Source organism: Geospiza fortis, unplaced genomic scaffold (genome assembly GCF_000277835.1).
Source record: "Geospiza fortis unplaced genomic scaffold, GeoFor_1.0 scaffold381, whole genome shotgun sequence".
Taxonomy (NCBI): Eukaryota; Metazoa; Chordata; class Aves; order Passeriformes; family Thraupidae; genus Geospiza; species Geospiza fortis.
This window is the reverse complement of record NW_005054348.1, coordinates 4549563-4571624: the sequence shown is the minus strand read 5'-3', so window position 1 is coordinate 4571624 and position 22062 is coordinate 4549563. Positions and strand designations below refer to the sequence as shown.

General features: G+C 35.2%; 1 protein-coding gene across 1 annotated transcript in view; it reads left to right on the top strand.

The window, feature by feature from the left end:
- TTC13 (tetratricopeptide repeat domain 13) overlaps positions 1–22062 on the top strand; it is a 38995-nt gene that overhangs the window by 5777 nt on the left and 11156 nt on the right. The window contains exons 3-16 of the mRNA XM_014307909.2: positions 386–461; positions 3243–3313; positions 5584–5649; positions 7179–7271; positions 8334–8450; positions 9259–9369; positions 11756–11838; positions 12944–13085; positions 14326–14500; positions 14922–15078; positions 15355–15485; positions 15817–15949; positions 16443–16535; positions 20690–20773. Coding sequence (XP_014163384.1) covers positions 386–461; positions 3243–3313; positions 5584–5649; positions 7179–7271; positions 8334–8450; positions 9259–9369; positions 11756–11838; positions 12944–13085; positions 14326–14500; positions 14922–15078; positions 15355–15485; positions 15817–15949; positions 16443–16535; positions 20690–20773 — 1532 coding nt within the window. The remainder of the gene's footprint in view (positions 1–385; positions 462–3242; positions 3314–5583; positions 5650–7178; positions 7272–8333; positions 8451–9258; positions 9370–11755; positions 11839–12943; positions 13086–14325; positions 14501–14921; positions 15079–15354; positions 15486–15816; positions 15950–16442; positions 16536–20689; positions 20774–22062) is intronic.

Below are 22062 nucleotides of genomic sequence, written 5' to 3'. Positions count from 1 at the left end.
TCTTCTGCAGTACTCTTCCCTTGCAGGAGACAAAGGAATAGGGCAAACAGTACAAACTTTCATAAGAAGTAAGGTGTCTTAAAAAGGCCGGAAAACTTGAGCTTAAGCAAATGCAATTCAGAAACATCAGTCCCTGGTAGAATGCTGACAATGTTCTTTCTGAGGTTTGGTTAGCCTTATGTTAGAGCAGAAAACAGCAGCATCTGACTGAAGAGAAACTTTTCTCCCTGTGGAAGACTAGGAATGAACTTGATTTCAGTTACCTTAGTGAAATCACATTAGTTTTAACTTTGTTTTAAGGCATTCTCTTAAGGATTTAAGACATGGATTTGCTGTTAAATTGTGTTGTTGTTTGCTGAACATTTGAAAATATGATGTTTTACAGAGTCAAGCGAAGTTGCTTGCCGAGCAGAAACGATTTCCATTTGCTACTGATAATGACAACACAAATGAAGAACTGGGTAAGATGTTTTATATAAAGTTTGTGTGGGTGAAGGATGTGCTAAATATTAGCACTAAATGTTTTGAAAATTGATGATTGAAGTGATGCATTAACTTCAAATTGATCTTAATAAGTCTGGAAATACAGCAAGTTTTCTCTGGTCATATAAAGCAAATACTTATCTCTGTTGCTAAAAACCTTTCCTGCTTTCTTCACTAGAATTTTCTACCATATCTGCTTAAGCAGATGTTCAAAAAGAATTCTGATTAAGTCCTTTTTAATATGCTCAGCTACTTCCTGTTTCCATTTTTCTGTGATCATTGATGACTAAAACTGTTCAAACATGCAGAAAATGCTACCAATGCAATATGCTTTCTATGAAGCACAGATCTTGGATCTGTTTCCTGTCTCCACACTCCTCCCATCAAAACTTCTATGGAGCAGGAAGACTTTCTGAATTCTGTCCTAGACTGCTACTTGAAGTTTTTTCAAAGCACACTTGGCACAAGAAAATGGAGCATTTCTAATAAATGAACAGGAAGTATTTTCCTCAAGGGACTCAAAAACGGAGTTGCACTGCTTCTTCAAATAGAGGTATTACGAGACAGCAAAGAGATTTTTGAGGTTGTGTGTCAAGGAAGACCGCAGACCATCTTTTGTATAAGAGCAAAGAGATTTTAATCCCCTCTAATGAACTTAAAACAATTAAGAAATTTTTTGTGGACATAGTTTCTACCTTCATGAATTTATCCAGGAAAATTTGGGCCCTTAATCTTTTTTTATATTCTTAGACTAGCTAGCTGTGTTCATAGGATCCTGCAAAGAATACCAAACTCCTATTCAGATGAAAAGATCTGATACTTCTAGTATCTGTTCTGTAGACTTGGAATACTATGCTAGAAGGTCTCTTTCCTCATGTTTGGCATGTAGGCTGGCACCTATCTACCCACTTTAGTCTAAGGATGTTGTGGTGTGAGGAGCCTGGTTTGGTCTCTTTTTTTGTGCATGTTACTTTTAACTGCTCTGAGGAGAAGTAACACAGAGTGTATGGGGCCTTCTGAAGGAATGTTGGGACTGAAATGCTTTGGCTAATGGCCCATTGTTAACCATTAGATTTTTTCATAATGAAGTACTTGTAGTTTTGTAATATTAAAGATTAAAAAATCAAAAACATACTGTTTAAAAAGAAGTTGGTACTGTATCAGGTCCTAGCTGTCAGCCACTTGCCAGAGTTTTGCAGACAGTTCACAGTTCAGTTTGGCATTTTGCCAGGTGTCTTGTATAAACTAAATCCAGTTGTTATCAGTAAGACAAATGAGTGGCAATATAAGTCTTGGTTATCTTGCATCCTCCAAATTTTTTCTTAACACTGGAATGGTTGACTTGACTTTATTTTATGTTCCACTTTTTCTTTGTTCTGGGATTGGAAGCCTAAAGATGGTAGGAATAACTGTATAGTCTTGAAGAATAATGGAATGAGGAAAATTCAAGAGCTCTTCATCCCATCCTTCCCCCTGGCCATTTTTTCCCCTTTTTTGGTAATACTATGTATTTGTGCCAAGTGAAGCTTTTTATGTATTGAGGAGAAAGCTTATATTGCACACAAATATTTCCTTCTTTATAATATAAGTGCTCTGAGTATGAAACAAGCTCTGGATTAAATACACTTCTTATTTCTTTTTCATTTAACTGTTTTCCTTTTTTAATGGACTGTGCTTAGCAGCACTGCCAAAACAATGTGGCCTGCCTGAAAGATAAGTGTCTGTGTCCTATTAATAATGCCTTTGCTTTAAATGACTTACTTGTCTCTTCTCATGTTTGAATAAATAATTTAGCTAAGAGGTGCCTCTTCTGTTGCTAAATTCAATGGAAGTGGGGAAAGGTGAAATCTGCTTGTAGTTCCACTCCAGGTGTTTGAACAAACCGCCTGGGGAAAAGTTCTCTCTAATTTTCATAGCTATGGTCTTCAAGGTTTTGTTGGCAGTGTAGACAGAGCTTAGTTCAGAATTAAGAATTGTGAGAGATTAAAACATGCAAAATGAAACACTCTTGAGATATTCTGCTATCAGAACTGAACTTCAATCATGCAAGCAAAACTACTGCTTTCCAGTCTTGTGATTTGAATGTATTTTTATATCTTGTGGAGATTACGGGAATGTATTTCTAATGGCCTGTTTCTTTTTCGAACACTTGGCTTCTACTTCAAAATGGGGCATGCACAAGAACTTGAAACCTTTTTATAATTATAACATAGCTGAAGATTCAGTTGTTTTTCAGTTTCAGTTTTACAAATGATGAAATCAGTTTACTTGAGGTATTTCTAGGTAATTCAAATGAAGGAAAACTTTATTGTGAACTAATGAAGTTTATCAATATGTGTACAAACAAGTAGAAGTTCCCTAATCAACTTGTCAAAAAAAGTTAGCCAAGTGGCACTTATAACTGAGAAAGCATCCAGGACTATTGTATTGGGATCACAGGACCTTTTCTGATCCTAAGTATTTGAGAAGCAGACATGGGCCCTTTCCTAAATGACTTGTAAAAAGGAGAGAAAAAGCCTACAAGCAGATCACAAAACCCCAGAGGAGCTCTGAAGAGCACAGTATGAATGGAGTAATTAATGAATACTAGGTAATGGCTGAGGGAAGTCTTGTCATTTTGGTGGTCATTCAGGAATCCTCTGATTAAAATAATCGTCACTGCAATGTAGAAACTTAAGCATTTTATAATTTGGTAGTATTCAATAGCTTTAAAAAGTCAGATTTTTTCTGTTTTATTGACATTGTTAATGTTTTCATAGCAATTGCTTACGTGTTGATTGGCAACGGCTTGTATGATGAAGCTATACGACATTTTTCAACAATGCTGCAGGTAAGTTTTCTGCTTGGACCCCCAAAAATAACTTAAAGAAAATATCCATTACCACATGTGGCTTTTAATAAAGCAAATATTAAATTAAGGATTTTTAAATGAGAGTAATTATTCTACTGTTTGTTCACTTTCTTTTCCATCCAAACATAAGCATACTGTTAGAAGTGGGTGATCAGTATCTTGGTTATTTGGTGAGTATTTTTCTCATCTGTAGGCATAAAGTTTTTATGGCACTTTGACCAAAAAAGCACGTGTTTTAAGTAGGCCTGACCTCTGCAGAGCTGCAGTTTCTTAGATTGTCTGCTTGTTGTGTAGGATGAGATATTTTAAAGTAGACTTTTTTGGGTGACAGCATGGTGCCAATAACATCAGAAAAAAAGCCCTGACAGAGATAATATATTGCTAGTGGCAAGTAACACACTGCTTTCACAGTGATAAATGATTTTGTATGCTGCCTTTGTCCTTTTTCAATAGTAAGAATTTAATTAGTTTAATATATAAATAAAACATAACTAATACTTATATTATGAGTATTTTTCCTGACCAAAATAAAGAATTCAGAATCTTCTGCAGTTAAGTAGGAGGTAGTCACATTTGAAACAAAATCAACCCCAACAATTTATATGCTTCAACTAAAGATGATTTAAAAATACTGCATTTTTATGGCTAAAAATCTGGAACATCCAGAAGCATGGACATACTTTTTATTTTAAACTCTTTAAAGTACACAAATGCAAGCTGAAAGCAATACTGCAAATAATGGCATGTATTTCTTTTAAGTGTCATATGGCTTGTTCTTAAATTGAGTGGAAGTGTGGCAATTTAATGGAATTATTCCAGGGAATTTATCTGAGGACAAGAACGTTTGGGGTTTTTGTGTGCTTTTATTTTTATTTGGTTGATACAGGTTTTTAGTGATGTCTGTCTTTGATTTGTTTTAATGTGAGGATTTTTTTACCCTAATGAGAAATCCTGCTTTCAAAACCACTGGATTTACATATTGTTTCCTGGCTTTATTTAGAAGGAAACTTAATACAGGTGAAGATAAGCAAGATACACCAACTGTAGAAAGATACTGGGAGAGGCGTTTATGTGCTAGAGTACTTCTGCAGTGCCCACATCTCAGTTTAAAGTATACTTTAATATCATGCTTATGGTATGCCTGAAAGGCTGTGAAGTAATCATGATTGTTCACTCAGTTTTCCATAAGGCAATTTTAAATACATATAAAGTGAGCATGAAAACATTTAACTGCATAAAACAGCCTTGCTTAGCCATAGTATTAAGAGTAGGAAGCTACCTACTGTTGATGTAGCCAAGCGTAAACTTGGAATCAGCTGGAGTATGGCAAGCTGCCAGCACTGATATGCCACTTATTCTGTTGTTTTATCCACAGCAGAGTTTGTTTCTTAGGAGACAGTTTGTTTCTTGGCAGATGTCCTAATTATAAAAGACCAGGCCTGTGCTACAAACTTTTGTAGGACAGCCGTGTTCCTTGCAGGTGTGAAGATGGTGATTCCTGACTGGTTTTCAGGGAAACTTCGCTGTATAGGCATTGTTGTGTTGACAAAACAGTTTTGCTGTATAGTTATTGACATTTGTATGGGAAACTGTGGTTGGAGTAAATGACATCAAGCAAGAAGTAGATTTACTATGTAGGGTGCATCCTGTCTAAGTGCCTAAGTGTCTAAGTAGGAAAGTCACAAAATTAAATCTAACTCAAGGAAAGTTGGTTTGAATTTTACAGAACTATTTCAGTAGAATACCTCTGGTTTTGGTTGCTGTCTGAATATAAATTTCATCAGGATGTCGTAATATCTTGCTCCCAAATTTTAAATCTCAAATTTAAATTGCATGCAAAATAAGCTTTGAGTGGCCAATTGTATGCTTCTTACCAGTTCAGTAACATGAGACAGAAGAAGTTACATAATTACCAATAAGGTTACAACTAATGCATTGGGTAACAGAGTATTCTAATGAATACTGTGTATTGTAATCTAGTCTAATGTACGCAGGATAATAGCTTCTGGTAGGTGGCACAGTAACTGCTTTCTGTTTGGCTTTTTTATCAGACAAATACTCCAGAACAATTCCATTAAATTGAATTGGAAGCTGTGAGCATATGAAAGTATGGACTGTAATACAATAAATTTCTTTGCCTGGCAGCTGTGATTGTTCATTGCTTACTACTTTAGATCAGCTAAAATTAAATACATATTGAAGAAACCAAAAACCCCACACCACAAATTAATATTTTATTTGTTTAACAGGAAGAACCAGAGCTGGTTAGTGCAATTTATGGACGAGGGATAGCATACGGAAAAAAAGGACTGCATGTGAGTAGATAATTTTTTAAATTAATACCTAACTGAATTATTCGAGTCTGAACTATAAGAAAGCCTGTAACAGGAATAACTAGATTGGTTAGAACGTGTTAAGTACACCCTAAAGTCTTTGTGCTGCTCTACTTCCATGAGGAGTCTGTCCCTTTGTGCAGACTCCATGAGGAGTCTGTCCCTCGGCTAGTGCACTGTGTAACATAGAGGGATCTAGCAGATCATACTGCTCAAGCCATGGGTACGTTTGCTTTGTGAGACTGTGGAAGTAAAGCTGCACAACATAAGTGTGCCAAAGGAGAAGATTAGGCGCTGTTGTGAGTGGTAGATAGTAAGGCTGCAAGCCACAGCTTCTTGAAAGAGTTGCCTATTAAGATAACAGGCAGTGTTTTGCCTCTGAGAGACAGGTTTATGAAGTCCCGCTGAAATTAATCTCCATATCTCAGCTGTATTTGGAAATGAAAAAGTCTTTTGCAGCCTGGGAACATTGTCAGCTCTTCAAATGCAGTGGACTTTACACTGCTTTTTGATTGTTTATGCCTCTTGATTAGTATACCACTTTGAATTTGTTAAAAAAAAAAATCAAAGTTAAATTACTTGCTTGCAATACTTACTGCTTGAATAACTTGAGCAGAGAGAAATTTATGAGTAGACTGTGGTCCTTGTAGGACTTTGTGGCCAGTTGAATCATGGTTGAATAGTTGCCAGAGTTCTAGAAGAATGAATAATTTAGTAACTCCTTGAGATTTTTCTTTATACAGAGTGTTTAATTATATGGGGTCCTGACAAGTCCTGACAAGGTCCCTCATATTTGCTTGTTTTTAACATCAGCGTGAGTTTGTTTTCCGAGATTAGCTAGGTGTTGATACTGCTTCACTTTGCGAAAGTTTTTGAGTGACACCTTCAAGACACAAAGATGATATTAAGCACAAAATTTCTTTGCTTTGAGAAAGAAGGAAAAGATCGATGATTTCAAATACAGAATGTGCTGTATAATTACTTCAAATTTTTTTTCTAATGAAGTAACTATTTCCATCCTATTAACTACTTAATTGAGGACAATTTAAAATTTTAGGTAGGCAGGATGCTGTTGGCATCACCTCATTTATCAGTACTACTTGGCTTAAGTTGCAGACAGTGCTGATGACAACACTGGTGGGTGTGAGTGTTCATGTGTGCTGGAGTTCATGTGGGAGCTTGAACCAGCTTTGCTGCCAGGCAAAGTACCTCTGGAGCTATAAATCTAATATTTATTCATAGAGTTATATTAATAAATTATTAGAGGTACAACACAAAGATGATATGTACAAAGTTTAGTTTTGTTGTTTGTAGCACACGTGTTTTTTCCAGCTGTTTGCAGAAGAATGCATCTTGATGTTTTTAGCAAAGGTGTGAAGAGCTTTTAGTGTAAACTTTCAGACTTAATATACACTTTCAGACGCTTAGCCAATCTAGTTGTCCTTCATCGTGAGAGTATATTAGTCTAAGTATGCACAGTTGTTCACCTTGTTTATTTTTCTCCTTTTTAGGATATGAAAAATGCTGAACTTGCTCTGTTTGAGCTCAGTAGGGTGATTAGTCTGGAACCAGATCATCCTGAAGTATTTGAGCAGCGAGCAGAAGTGAGCATCTTTTGTGTCATTTCAGACTTTTGGAGAAGTTGCAATTATACCATGTTTCCAGTTATACCTTAACTGATTTAATGGCTAAAGCTTGGTGTTCTGTTCTCCTTTCTTTTAAAATATACGCATTTCCTCTCAGACAGTGTAATTTGTGGAATATTTACTTTTAAAATAAGACTTAGACCATATAGAGTTACTCTAGCCAATGGAATGGCATGTATTATGTGTAAGTGTTCAGTTTTTGACATACTATATAACAAGATCATTTGTGTTTAAGGTTTTTTTATAAAAATAATCAAAATATCACTTGAACCTTACTGTTTGCGCCTTTTGTCACCTTACTAAAGCTACTGTGAACACTAGTTGTTAAAATACCAAATTTTTAAAAAATATGAAATGTTTTGGGTTTATATTTGTGTGTGTAATTTAAAAATCATTCCAACCCACATATATTTTTTATTTTAAAAATCAAGTTTTATTTTTCTAACTGCATTACAGAAAATGTTAAGATGTTAAGAAGCAGCGTTGTAGACAAACCAAAAGTATAAATATTAAAGTCAGCATACTGTATAATGATAGCTGCCATAATATTCAGAGTTTTCATGTTTTTAGTGATCTCTTAGCACATTTGTGAACCTTGATCTAGGAATGTGAAGGGCATTCGAATAATTGGAAATGGACCGTTTTCCATTGGGGGAATGTATTTTTCAGATTAGGCTTAGGAGGATACTTTAATCACATTTTCATGTGAATATGTTGAAATGGCTTGAAATTGAGTATTTTGCTTTGATCGACTTGTTTTTAGTTTGGAATACAGAGTTTCTGTGAATGTGGTGATGTTCACATACACTGATAGTTTTGAGAAAAAATCTTTCAGATTTACTCTTTCATAGGGATTTAAAAGCCATAATTACTGAAATTTATAGTGGAACTTTCCAGCCTATTCTAGCAAACACAATTACTCTGTTAGAGCTGAACATGGAAAAGAATAATCTTCATATTTCTAAAACAAATCCATTCACTCTGTTTGCTCTAAACTGTGTTTTGGTTTTGTACTCTTAGATATTGTCCCCACTAGGACGAATCAGTGAAGCATTATCAGATCTCACCAAAGCTATTCAGCTACAACCATCAGCAAGGCTCTACAGGCACAGAGGTACCCTTTACTTCATATCTGAGGTTAGTGGAGTTTGGGGATTCTCTTTGGCTTTGGTTGTTTGGGATGTTGTTCATGATTTTGTTGACTTCTGTGCTAGCTGTTACTTTTGTTCTAGAACTTCTTTCCTATTTAGTTAAAAAAACCAAACCAATAGAATAACAAAAGCCCTGATTGTCCTGTAGCTGCCTTTCTGAGAGTTCAGAGGTATTCTTTAAGTATTTCATTTGTAAATCTATTTAATGCTGAGAATCAGAGGACAAGTACCTTGCATGCACACCTTGGTTTCTTTTGTGTTTGAGAGGTAGGAAGTAGATAAAGACTGACTTGATTTATAACCTGCAATTAATTAGTATTGATAAACACCAGTCTAAAAATGAAAAAACTTACGGCCAAGGCAGTAAGTCTTATATATACTTCAGAAAAAACACTTCTCACAATAAACAAAAAACCCCTACAAAAATGCTAACATCCCATTTTGCTATGTGATCTATATGTGGTGTTCTTAAAGCTTTAATGTAGAACAAGTAACTTTATCTTCAAAGATTGTGTGAATACTAGATAGCTGATTTCCTACTTGGTTCTTCCGATTTCACTGTTTGCTTCCAGCTATTTTTCCATTTGCTTTAGCATGTTTTATATAGCACTTCCTGTAAAAGTTGGAAGTGTATTGTGCAGTCTTTGATGGTAGTTGATAATGGTTGCTGCTTAGCCCTGAGACTGACTTCATATGTTAAACAAAACTTTCAAGCTTATTTTTGTGGAAATAAAAGAACGTATTCTTTATTTGTATGGTGTTTTCTGTGTCATCTGAAATCTTCTTTATCATAGGATTATGCAACAGCCCATGAAGATTTTCAGCGCTCACTGGAACTGAACAAAAATCAGCCTATAGCTATGCTTTATAAAGGCTTAACCTTCTTTCACAGAGGACTTCTGAAGGTAAAGCTATATTAAACAATAGTTCATGTAGAACAATACCCTTTATTTGAAGTTATTCCCATAAAACAGTAGAAATATCATTGGTGTTGATGTATGTATTTTCTCTCACATGAGGAAGATTTTTAAGGTAAAAAGAGTGCAAGCAAAACAAAAAGATTCCATGATATGATATGTAAATACTGCAGGTCTTGTTGAATCTCATTAGGTCAGTGATGACAGACATGTTTAAGGATAATGCTTTGAAAGATATTTGTATTTAGCACCTCTGCTAGTATTTGTATGATTATGTTCAAAAATTTCAAAATGAAGTAGAGATTTCCTAAGTTTTAGGAAGGGAAGAGGGATGAAGAAGAAATTAATTTTAAACTCTTCCTTGAATGAGCTAGGGAGTAATAAAGGAAAGTGCTGGTAGAGCCTTGCATTTATGCATGTTTATTTCAATTCTATGTTGTTTCTGGAAGGCTGATATCTAACTTGAGGGAACATACTTGTTCCTTCAGTTTCTGAAATCAGCAGGGAAGTAAGTTCATCCCATGTCTTTTTTAAGTTTTCACCATTTTTTAACTCAAAACTTCTCTCTGTTTTAGGTGAAGTAATATTGCCCCTGTTTCTTGTTTGTAGAGTATTTACAGGTACTGCTGCCATTTTCCAGAGGAGAGAGTAATCAGACAAGTTATCTGAAATCCTCAGTTTGAAAAATTAAGATGCAATGGTGTGATTCCTGAATTCAACAGTAGAAGCTGTCTTTTTTTTTAACCTGTGATAACAGCTTGGGGTTCATTAAGGGTTGTATGCAGAATCTGGAGGCAAGCCAGAACTCCTGAGTTTCAGCCCACTATCATGGGCAAGCACTATTTTTATCTCTATTTTGTTTTGCAGTCCACTTCCTCACTTTTTTAGTACCCAAGCAGGTATTTTTTCCACAGTCTCACTGTATGCTGTGGGAACATCAGACTGTCACTGAACTTTTATTGTCTGTGTCTTCTTGCAGGAAGAAGAGATACTTGCAAATAATAGTCTAGATTTCTGATTTTTGTTGTAGGCAACAGAGACCCCAAAAACTGGTGGTGAAAATAAAAGGCTGACTGGAAAGTTGACAAAAATAAGTGCTGTCTCAGTTAGCAGAATAGAAGCAAAGTTTTCTCCCTTCTGATACACAGGTCAACACATTTCTGTACTACCACATCCTTCCCCCCCTGTTTTTCTCAAAGGAAGCATTTTCCCTCTCTGATATTCATGTTCAGAGACATTGTCACTGAGTGGTTTTTCATCCCCAGGTACACCTTAGCTTCCAGTCAGATTCAGGCTGCCTTTTAAAGGAAAGCTATGCCATCTGTTAGGTTTTTTAAGGCTTGCTGAAAATGGAAGATTTGGGTTGAGGGTGAATGTGTTCATTTTTGAGTGAAAAGAGATTTGTTTGAATCACTGCTTTTGGGGATAATAATCTTGATTTTAAAACTTATCCATAGCCTATGAGCCTATCCATAGTTGTAGGTGATTGTCCTACATTTTTGTTCAGTGGGTATTTTTGTGCATATTGTAGTGCTCAGAATATATTTGATAGTGTTTCTAAATAAAACTTTCTAAATTGACTAAAGATACCAGTAATTCTTTACTTACAGCATCTAATTTATTGCGTCAAAGACTTCAGGCATTCCTTAGTAATATAAAGTAGTTGATTATTCCATCCTTAATTCTAAGTCTCAGTATTGAATATTCCAGTTTGTGTAGCCGCTCTAGTTTGAAAGGCTGAGTTCTTAATCAGATTCTTTGAAGAGGAGTATTTCTTTAACCACGTGCTTATTTTGTTAGCTTTTGTTTGTATTACATTGTATTCCTTACAACATCAATAGCAGTGATAGCAGCAGTACACGCTGTTGTGTGAAGATGATCACTTACTCTGTAATCCCTAAAGAGAATGTTTCCAACTGAGACAGTAACAAAGGATGCAATGAGACAATTAAAGGCACAGTGCAGATTTGAAGGAGTCTTTTGGCCTCCAAAACTTAAGAGGTGTATTATGAATGAAGAAGGAAGACTGTAAAAGACTGCTTTGCCTTTGGGAGCAGACTGTGCTTTGAAAGCAAACTCTGAAGGGATTTCATCTCTGAACACTATTAAAATACTAAAAGAATTGCTCATTCCCACTGCATATTAGACAAAGGAACTCCAGCTAAATCTGTCAGTACTGTAAAGGATATTTTGGTATTTCATTTATTATGTAATAATTTTTACTCTATAGATTTTGTAATAAATTTGTGCCTCGTTTGTTCCTTTCAAAGCTTTTGATATATAACCATAAATTCCATAGCTAATAACTACTGAGGATGCTGAAATTTAATGAATGTAGTAAGTTACAGATTTTTCTGTTGTTTGCTTTCTGTAGGAAGCCATTGAATCCTTCAAAGAAGCTCTGAAACAGAAAGGAGACTTCATAGATGCATATAAAAGCCTGGGACAAGCCTACAGGTACTCATATTCAGAAGTAGTTTTTTAAAGTCATTTTTTCATCTGGTTGTGTTCTTTAGAATGCACTCTAAGTTTTACACATTTGTTACAAAATTGTGCAGAACCAAATGTGATATTTGGTAGCTCCAGCAGCTGATATGGCTATGTCAGGATATGGTCAATATAAATAATTTCTGTGTTTGCTTTGTATTTTTAATTTAGTCTCTGGTATCTCTTTGAGTCTCCCAGACTCAGTGGTTAGTTAAGTGGCAGTTTTCAGTAAGATGTGTTTTAGGTATGCTAAATGATTTTAAATTGATAGAAGGGGTTAATACAGCAAAAGCTCTAGCTGATTAAATCCTTAATGTAGTGGCTTCAGTGTTCATGCTTTCATTTGAAACTAAAGAGCTGTGGTTAATCACTATTCTGCTAAAAATTCTTTTTGGCAAATGTATTTAAAACTAGTAAATCTTGTTTGTTTTTCTTGAGTTGCTCTTGTTTGAATTACTGAACTAAAAACCTATGATAAATTAAATTGTATACTATTTCTATTTTAATTTTCTCATTACAGTTTCCCTGTGACTGTTTTTACTGTCTGCTTACATGTACAGCTGTCCTGCACATGGAGTAATTCCAGTCAATAAATTTTTAGTTAGTTTCAGTTTTCAAACATCATATGCTTTCTTTTTACTCAGCATTTAAGTAGTTGGTAAAATTTTAAGAACGTGTTTTGTTCTTAAAAGTTAAAAAATCCCCTCAAAGATAATTTTTTCCAAAAATGCTTTGTGTGGAAGTTTTATTTACTTTAGTTTCTGAAGAAATACCTAAGGTATGTGTTTTTGTAGTTTTAATGTCTGCTGAGGATTGTGAAGATCTGTGCCCTTGCGGGGTTGTATTTCAGAGTACATATTTCTGGAAGTAACAAACTCTGTGCAGCTGTTCTTTTACTACCACAGGAGAATGGTTGCAAAATTACTGCTTTTGTTATAGAAATTTTCCTTTAGTACTTTGTTTCTCTTCAATGATATCCCCTTTGGACACCTTAAAATCACCTTTAACAATTTTTTTTTTTTTTGTCACCGTTGTCTTCTGTATTTTTCACTTTCCTTCATCTGGAATCACCTAGAGAGCTTGGCAACTTTGATGCTGCTACAGAGAGCTTCCAGAAGGCTTTGCTGCTGAATCAAAATCATGTTCAGACATTACAGCTCAAGGGAATGATGCTTTATCATCATGGTAGCTTAGATGAAGCACTAAAGAATTTTAAGGTAAGCAGGCCCTAAGTAAACACAAAATTTAAATGTTTAACAAGGTCTTGTGTTCAACAAGTGCAATAAAATGGACAAATTTCAAAGTTTTTTTATTCTGAGTGTGTGCGCTTTTGAACTAGAAATATTCTGTTCTGTAGTCTGTCTTAAAAGGTAAAACTTAACAGTTTGTAATTAAAAATGTAATCTTGCTAAAACTAAGGTGGCTTCTTTGACTGTTTTATGTGTTTGTAAAGCCAGACACTAACTGAAATATTTTATTTTTCTTTTCTTTTTAAACTGGTAATTGTGTTCTTGCTGATACTTTGACTTGAAACTTAAAGTTTTTTCATATTGGGTGAAAAGTAAAATGTACTAGTCTGTAATTTTCAGCTGAAAATAAGTTACAATGTTTATCTAATTTTTCTAGAGTATTTTCTTCTGAAAAATTCAGCGTATGTTGTGATTCATTGTGCTTGCAAAAATTTTCATGTTGCCAAAATCTTGCCTATCTCTGCTGGCATTAAATAATTGCCTTATTTTGGAGATGGAGTGAAAAAAGGCAGATGTTATTTGTATGCCCATATTCTTAAACCAAGGAATTAAATAAGATCCCTTTCCAAATGAGTCTGTGCTTATCCCAAGGAGAACATTTTATGTGCATTATTACATATTCACCTTCCATAACCCAGTTTGTAGATACTGATGTAATTGAACAGGTACTTCAACTTCTGAGATGGAGATGTTCTTCTAAAGACATGTAATTACTGGAAGAATTGGAGCATTCATTTCTGAATCATAAACAGGAATTTGCTGTGTGTTTAACAGTAAATAGCTGACTAACATAAAAGTGTACTAATGCATGAAGTAGTGAAGAGATTAATAGGGGAAATGACAGAAAATATATATATCTACATTCTTAACCCAAAATGATTTGCAATATTGTCAGGAGTATATTTTGCGTAATTTCATGCAGCTAACATTGAACTAATATTGTTAGAGCAAAGTATGCAAAAGCATATTTGCATTGGCAAGGTTTGGGTTTTCAGGTTTTTTTCCCCTTAAATAAAGTGGAAAATATTTTTTTCTTACATTTGCTAGCAGTTTAAGTGCTCAGCAGCATTTGAAAGAAAATTATGATGGAGGTGGGTCTTAATCATCAATAAATCTTTTCACGTCTTCTGGCCAGACAGGTTGGATTATTTGAAGATATTCTTTCTGTCTCTTGATTTATGGGTGCTTTGTTCCTTTAATCTCCTAGAGATGTCTTCAGCTAGAACCATACAATGAAGTGTGCCAGTACATGAAGGGTCTCAGTCATGTTGCAATGGGACAGTTTTATGAAGGCATAAAAGCTCAGACCAAAGTTATGTTAAATGATCCTCTACCAGGACAGAAGGCCAGTCCAGAATATCTGAAAGTGAAATACCTCCGAGGTAAGTTGGAATTATTTGGGGTTTTTAAAAACTTTCTTTAATGCTTCAAGGACCCTAAAAGTGCAAGCTTGCTTGTAGTTATGGTCATTCTAGAGAAAGCAGTGTACATTCTCATGAACACTGTTGACTATGTATGTTAAGAAGAAAAGACACTGATTCTTATTATTCATACAGTTAAAAACTAGGTCCAGAAATGGAATATACATTTCTATATAAACATAAACTGTTGTGATACTTAGTTGAAAAAGACTTATTTCTGTCTTGGAAATTGGCATATGGAAAAATGATATTATCTAAAAATAATGACTTATTTAAGTCTTGTTGTTTAACTGCCAAGCATATAACCTGGTTACTGTTTTTGTGTAATGGCATAAGTAAACTGATTATGCAAACAGTATTTAATTTTATTTTTTTCCTCCAGAGTATTCTAGATATTTGCATGCACATTTGGATACCCCTCTTACAGAGTATAATACTGATACAGATCTTCCTGGAAATTTCAAGGATCACTGGGCCAAAAATCTTCCTTTTCTTATAGAAAATTATGAAGAACAGCCAGGGTTACAGCCACATATAAAGTGAGAATTTTTATTTTTAAAGCCTATTTTAAATGGTTGGGGGGGGGGGGCAGGTCTGCCATTGAATTCAGTAAGACTGAATTAATTTGATATATTGATGTAACTGCAACATACTATGTATGTTCAGTGGACTGGAGGAGGAATTAGTGTTCTTTATCTTTTAAATGTTTCTCACACAAATGGTATTGATTTATAAAACACAGATTTGTTTGCCAAATGCTTTCAGGATTTTTTATAGCCAAGCTATGTCTGATGCATGTTTTTCTCCTCTATAAGAGATGTGTTATTTCAGAATTTTGAAAGCTATAAGCCTGATGTGCAAGAGCTCATATGTGTAGCTGATCATCTGGGTTCCATGATGCAGTATGAGACACCAGGATTTCTTCCAAATAAAAGGATACATAGAGGTATACTGAAAATGTTCTGTAAATTTGAGAGGGGGCAGGGGAGTCAATGTGATAACTGAATGCTGTATCTTTTCTATCTGCAAATTGGGTTTATGCTCTGTTTCTTTCAAATCAGATAGAAAGTTTAAAATAATCATTATGTCAGCATTTTCTTGACCTAGCTGAGCATTGGAAATCAGGATCTCCCAGATTTTTCGATGTTGTCTGTTCTATTCCTGTAAATGCATTGCTTTCCCACTTCAGTTTTCCTGTCTGTGCAACACTGAGTATTTGGCTCTAATTGGTTTTCTGTTTCTGTTGTTGGTACCTCTGTCCTTGGGCCTCACCTCAGCAATGGGATTGGCTACTCTAGAAGTAATGCAAGCTGTGCAGCGGACTTGGGCAAACTCCAAAGTTCGGATGAATGGGAAGACCAGGCTGATGCAGTGGAGAGATATGTTTGATATTGCTGTGAAGTGGCGAAGGTAATGGTCACAGAAGGCAAGCCTGGATTGGTTGTCATAATGATGAGTGCTCCAGATAACCAAAGGGCTGCAGTCATGGACGAGAAAATGAACACTAGCTGCCATTCTGTAACTAGAAAAGTTCTGATAAAAGAAAAGGATGTTGTAGTTCTGATAAAAGAAAAGGAGTGCACTTCTGAAAATACTCCATTTTTCTTCTGTAAAGGAGGGAAAAATCGGAATAGCATTTTCCAATTGAAGCAAAGCTGTGAGAGACCATAGTATCCATTGCAGCTAAGGCAAATAAAAACTAACAGTTTCAACTCCAGAAACATCAAATGTTTGAGTTGTATGGTTTTTATAAGAAAAAAACCTGAGTTTCAGGAAAAGTTCTTTCCTGTAATCTCTGAATTCTAATTTTTGCCTAAAATTGTTTTGTCTGTGAGTAAAGCTCCATTAGAAGTATTACATGGATTGAAATGTGTGCCAATGTTGATGTCCTTTGTCTTTGTAGGATAGCTGACCCTGACCAGCCTGTGCTTTGGTTGGACCAAATGCCTGCCCGGAGCCTTAGCAGAGGTTTCAATAATCACATTAACTTAATCAGGTATGAGAGTTTTACCAAACAGTATTCCCATGCACGCTAAGGGGTTGCACCAGAATTACCAGCTCTTTGTGAAACAGCATTTTACAACATTGAATGTATATGTGCTTATTGTTTTACTTTAATATTTATTTTATGATTTCTGATGGAACATTTGGGATTTGTGCACAGTCTTCCCTTACGGCATTTCCTCTTTTTCCTGAATTTCAGTTGTATTACTGAGTTGTAGCAGTATCTAAAAAGGATCCAGAATATACATATTTTCACATGCTGCTTTTATTTCCCAAGTAACCTTAAGTATAAAAATTTTATTAAGTTTATGATAGTTGTAGTTTTTGTCAATGCTGCCTCTCAAAGGCAGTGGTACTGAAACAATGCTGTTCTATTAGTTTTAATACTGATTTACAGTGAAGAGGAAAAACAGTTCTCATACTTGTTTTCAAGGCAGGCCAAAGTAAAGCAAAAATGACAAAATAAGTAACCTGTGAAATGTAACAGTTGTACTTCCAAATAAAGGTAAAATTTAAAAGATTTAACCACTGTTGTACGTTCCATCTTCTCCCATGCTGCAAAACTTTGTATTTGTAGTCATGACAGTGCTACCCCCTTGAAGTGGTACAAGTGTGATAGACTCGATGTGGCAACATCACTGTCAATCACAGGAGCAGAGTGTGTTTGTGTAAGTAAATATCTAGCCAGGTTTCATCTTAATCCACCCCCTCCTAGGGAATACTGAATCTTTGGTCTGTCATTCTGCTTTTATGTGTGTGTATCTCTTTGTTCTTTGAGAAGCTGTACTGAAAAAGGAGAATAAGGGAAACAAAGCCTTCTCAAGAATTATTTCAGGCAGAGAAAAATAGCGATGCTCTGATGTTCATGTGCAGAGGCTATTGAGGATTTGTTGTCACTCTTCCTTCCAGACTGTGGAATGGACCCTAGCAAGCTCTCCTTTACTTGGAGTGGTTAATGCAGCATTCAATTCCAGTGCAGGTCATTTAGTTTGCAAGATGTGCTGCACAGTCTTGTGCTCAGGCTTCTCTCTTCACTCAAGCCAAGGGTTACATTTAGGCTCCAAGCTGTGTCCATCTTTGCTGCATTTCTCTCTTGTGGTATGTACAATGCAGCAGCAACTGCAGCCATCTGTACTTGGAGACAGAGATGCATTCCATACTTTACCTGTTTCTTCATGGATTTATTTTTAAATGGGCGAGTAAAAGCCTAACTTCTAGGTGATCTGTGTTGGCAGAAAGGCATTCATGTAACAACACTTAATAACGTCCTGAAACTAATACTGAACATTTAATCTGCAGAAATATGTCCTTGTACAGAATCTCTGTGTCAGGAGCTCTGGTTTTGCAGTGGCCAGGGTACTTGTTGTCCTTTCATCAGAGAATGCTGGCAAAACTGAAGGTGTACTGTTACAGCTGTTTTGGTCATTTTATACAAGTCTGAAGTAGCTTCATGAACATTCAGAATTGTAAGCCCACTGTGAACCTAATTCTAACATTTTTGGTTTGGCTCAGCCTTGGCTTTTGGGGATTTCATCAGCATTTTGGTTGTGCTTGTTTGATAGCTAAGTAGTGGTTCTCTGGAAAGTGCTGGTTGGCTGCCTTTTTTGAAGAAACAGTAGATTTGAAGCAGCCTAAATACCACTGTCTTAGGAATTGCTTGTGCTTTAGTACTGGATGGTAATTGCATTCTTTTTGACTCTAGAAACCTGTTCTGGTTTGGTCATTCTCCAGCCTTAACTAATAACCACTTTCTTTGATCAGCTTTCTATTATTTGTTTCTGCTTTTGGCTCCATCCTGATGATTTCACATGATATGAGGGATAAAATAAGTGAACATATTAAGTGGTAATAGGTTTTTTTACAGTTTTGAAGCATCTTCTAGTTCACAGATTTCTAAATGACAATTTCTTCTTAAAGACTTATGCAGATTTGTATAATTTCCTTTTTACATTACTCAGTTTGTAAAATGGCTGCTGATTGAAGAGATTGATAGGACACAGAGCTAATACCCTTTTCTTGATAACTGAGATGGATTTATGGTCTTTTGACTGTCTTCCAGGAAGATAGACTTTGTTTTATAGTTAGGTTATGGTTTGAAAGTTATTCTCATACCCATATGACTAAGGCTGAATTCTTTCTAAAACAGCAAGGCTACCTGACAGCCAGGTGTGACAGTAGATTTAGGCTGACAAATAGCAGTTTGCATGGTTATTATGTATATTAAGATAAAAGCTGTTCAGTCAAACAAGAAATGTAGCAACAGCAGTTGGGTGTTCTTCTAGCATTTGTAAAAGATCTAGTCATGCTGAGCTCAAGCTATCTCTAGGTTTTATTTCATCTGAATTGTACACCAGGAATTTATGTGGGGAGAAATACTTAGATTACTTGTCTTTTTCTTTACTCCAATTCTTTCCATTGGAAGTCCAGTATTGTTCAGTGATTCCTGTCAAATGAGTCTTGTCATGGAGGCATTAGCATTCAGTGTCTGCTGAATTAATTTTTTTTCTTTTCCAGAATGGCAAAATGTTTGGAGTGTGTCAGAAAATAAAAACCTTTTTTGTTTGTTTTGTGTCAATTTGGGGACCTTTTTAAAAAGATATATAAGAAACATCTTGCATTTCACAATTTTTGATAGGATTTCAGATCTTAATGTTCTCAAGATACACGTGTGTCAGCTGTCTCTTTGTTGGTCCATAGACAAGGGTGAATTTGGCTTATCTCCTTTCTGGCTTAAATGATCAAAGCTAGTAAGTTTGATTTAAAGTAGCAAAAATGTTTTGGAAAGCTTTAGCTGTTTTCATAGACAAAGCAAGGATTTGTGATCAGCTAAACATTAATGATATGCTTAATGTTCTTATGGGAAAAAGAGATGCTCTGGAACACTGCAACTTTTGAATTCTTGGTGGTAGTGTTTACTGAACAAGAAGAAAGAGTGAGAATAAATCACACAAATCACTTCTGACCACCCACCAAAATTCTTTCTTGGTACAACAGCTTCTTGATGGCCTTACAGAGGATAGGTCTGCTTTGGATGTATTTTCCAAGATGACACTAAAGGAGAACCCACTTCCTTATATTGACACACTACTGCCTGTTGTACAGATATTTTTTAATACAGATGGAAAAGGATGGGACGTACAACAAGGGCAAATTCTATATATTAGTTTTGTCTTCATCCTTCTGCTTTCCCTGCCTCCCTTCCCTATGTGCAGATATGTGTATGTGTTCTAATTCTGTTCAGTTTTTGAGGACTGATTCTGCTGGTTTTCTGAGACTAGGCCTCCTAAGGTGAGAGACTGTCAAGTGAGACATTAGACAGGGACTTTAGCTGACACAAATCCCTTAAAGTGGAAGGAAAAAGCTAGGTGTACACGGCTTCCTGTGATTGACAGTGGCTTTGCTTCCTCAGAGAGCGATAATGCTTCCTTTATAAAATCTTGTTTTGTAGACTGGGAGAAGAGGAAGGACACCTACAAATGCAGTAATGGTATGTAATTTTTCCTCTCAGAGTGGTTATAATCCCAACAGGTTTCTACCACATCTTAATATTGATTTTTATTTTTTTTACTTAGTAGTCCAAGGGAAAAAGCAACACCTTTTAATGTTTTTGTTTTTCAGTTACTACTTGTAATTCTTGGGATTAAAAGCAAAATAGTTCAATATAGAGGAACATAGGTGAATAAAGAAAAATATATGTGGACGGTCAGAGCAGATCAACATGTATATTGCCAAATATGTGAACTGGAGCATATTGTTATCTAGATGTGCAAATTGAGAATTCTTTTCTAGTTATGTTGTATCTATGAGTCTAGGGAAGATTATATCTTGTACAAATTGATAATTATTATATATAGATAAGATTTCCTGGAGTCAGGCACGCTAAAAATGGAGAAATATGCATGGAATTTAGTTTATCAGAGAGCACCAATTTTAATGATACATGAGTTTGAGCAAGTTCACTATGTAATCTATATTTAAAATGGGAGATTGGCAATTCACCGTGTAGATAAATCCTATGTGGTTCATTCCTTTAATTTACAGAGCAACTGTGAATAAAATTTTGGCAAATATTAATGAGTAATATTTGTGTCCTGGAATGTTGGGCTGAGAAACAAGACTTCAAAAAACCCTTTCTTTTCTTTGTAGGGGACAGGTCATTAACATGCGGTACCTGGAATACTTTGAGAAAATTCTTCATTTTATCAAAGACAGGATCCTTGTTTATCATGGGTAAATTACAGCTTTTTTACCCCCTGCTTTGATACCCTGGTAATAGTGATCTGAATTTTACAAAATATTCATTTCACAAAGTCTGAAAGATTTTTTTCTCAGTTTAGTAAGTTCTAGTTTCCTTGGCATATGTAATTGTTTTAATTTCTGCTGGAAATAGAAAATTGTATTCATTGCCACATAAAGAAACTTAAATTAATAGGAAAAACCTCCTGTGAATTATAGTATACCTAGAAACTAATAACTGTTTTAAATTTGTAGCCATGGTTCTGTCATGATAGGATCTCTATACTTTCTAAGCGTATGATTTATTAAAGATGATGGGTTTTCCTCCTGGTAGAATCAAGTACAGTTACTCTGACTATTGAGATGAATTTATTAAGAAGTGAGGAAAAATAGATAAATGAAGATAGGGAAGATAATTTTCATTGAAACAGGTGTTTGACAAGGAGTTTTAAATGAGCAGGGAATCTTCACTATGTGTGACATAGATGGGTTGGTAGATGAAGAGAGTTGTAGACTCTTGAATTAGACAATACAGCTAAAGGTGATATGAAAATTGATGCTGGCATCTGTACTGAATACTGTACAGTATTCTGATAACATAAAAAACTAAATACTCTTTTAGCTTTAAAAAACTCTTTTAGCTTTTTTATTTGGCCTGGTAACTTTTATTAAATACTGAATTCTGTTTTTCAATCTCATTGTGCTACTTAAATATAAAAAAATGAAAGGTCAGAAAATCCTTGTAACAGTTGAAAATGTTCGAGTTTTAGAAATTTATGATAGTTGCTGAAAATATGTAAGTTCTGTAGTAGCTGGCAGTCTGTCCTCTGTTGCCAGGAAGTTTGTTCAGAGTAAGCCCAGTAGCATTTGACCTTAAACCAGAACAATTTGTGGTGTGATTTCTAAAAGAATTCTGTTCTAAAAATCTCATATAGTGCAATTAATAATGATTAGAGCAGTAATTCAACAATTTTCTTCATGATCCCACTGTGCCTGCATCTGAAGTATTCACTTGCCTTTGAGGCTACCCAGATGAGTATTTTTTGTGAAGAATACTTGTAATTTTAACTCTCTTCTACTTACATTTTTCCTTACCTGGAACCCCCTGCCCACACATACTCATGCAAACACTGATGTTTTAGAGTGGTCAATAGCAAGAGTAAGACAGAGTAGTTGATTAGAGTAAGATAAATCTGAATACTGAAATTGAGGTTTGAAGCTGAAAAAAATAAGCTCAGCTGATATAGGAGAAAATTGAATTTTGAAATATAGGAGAGCATGTA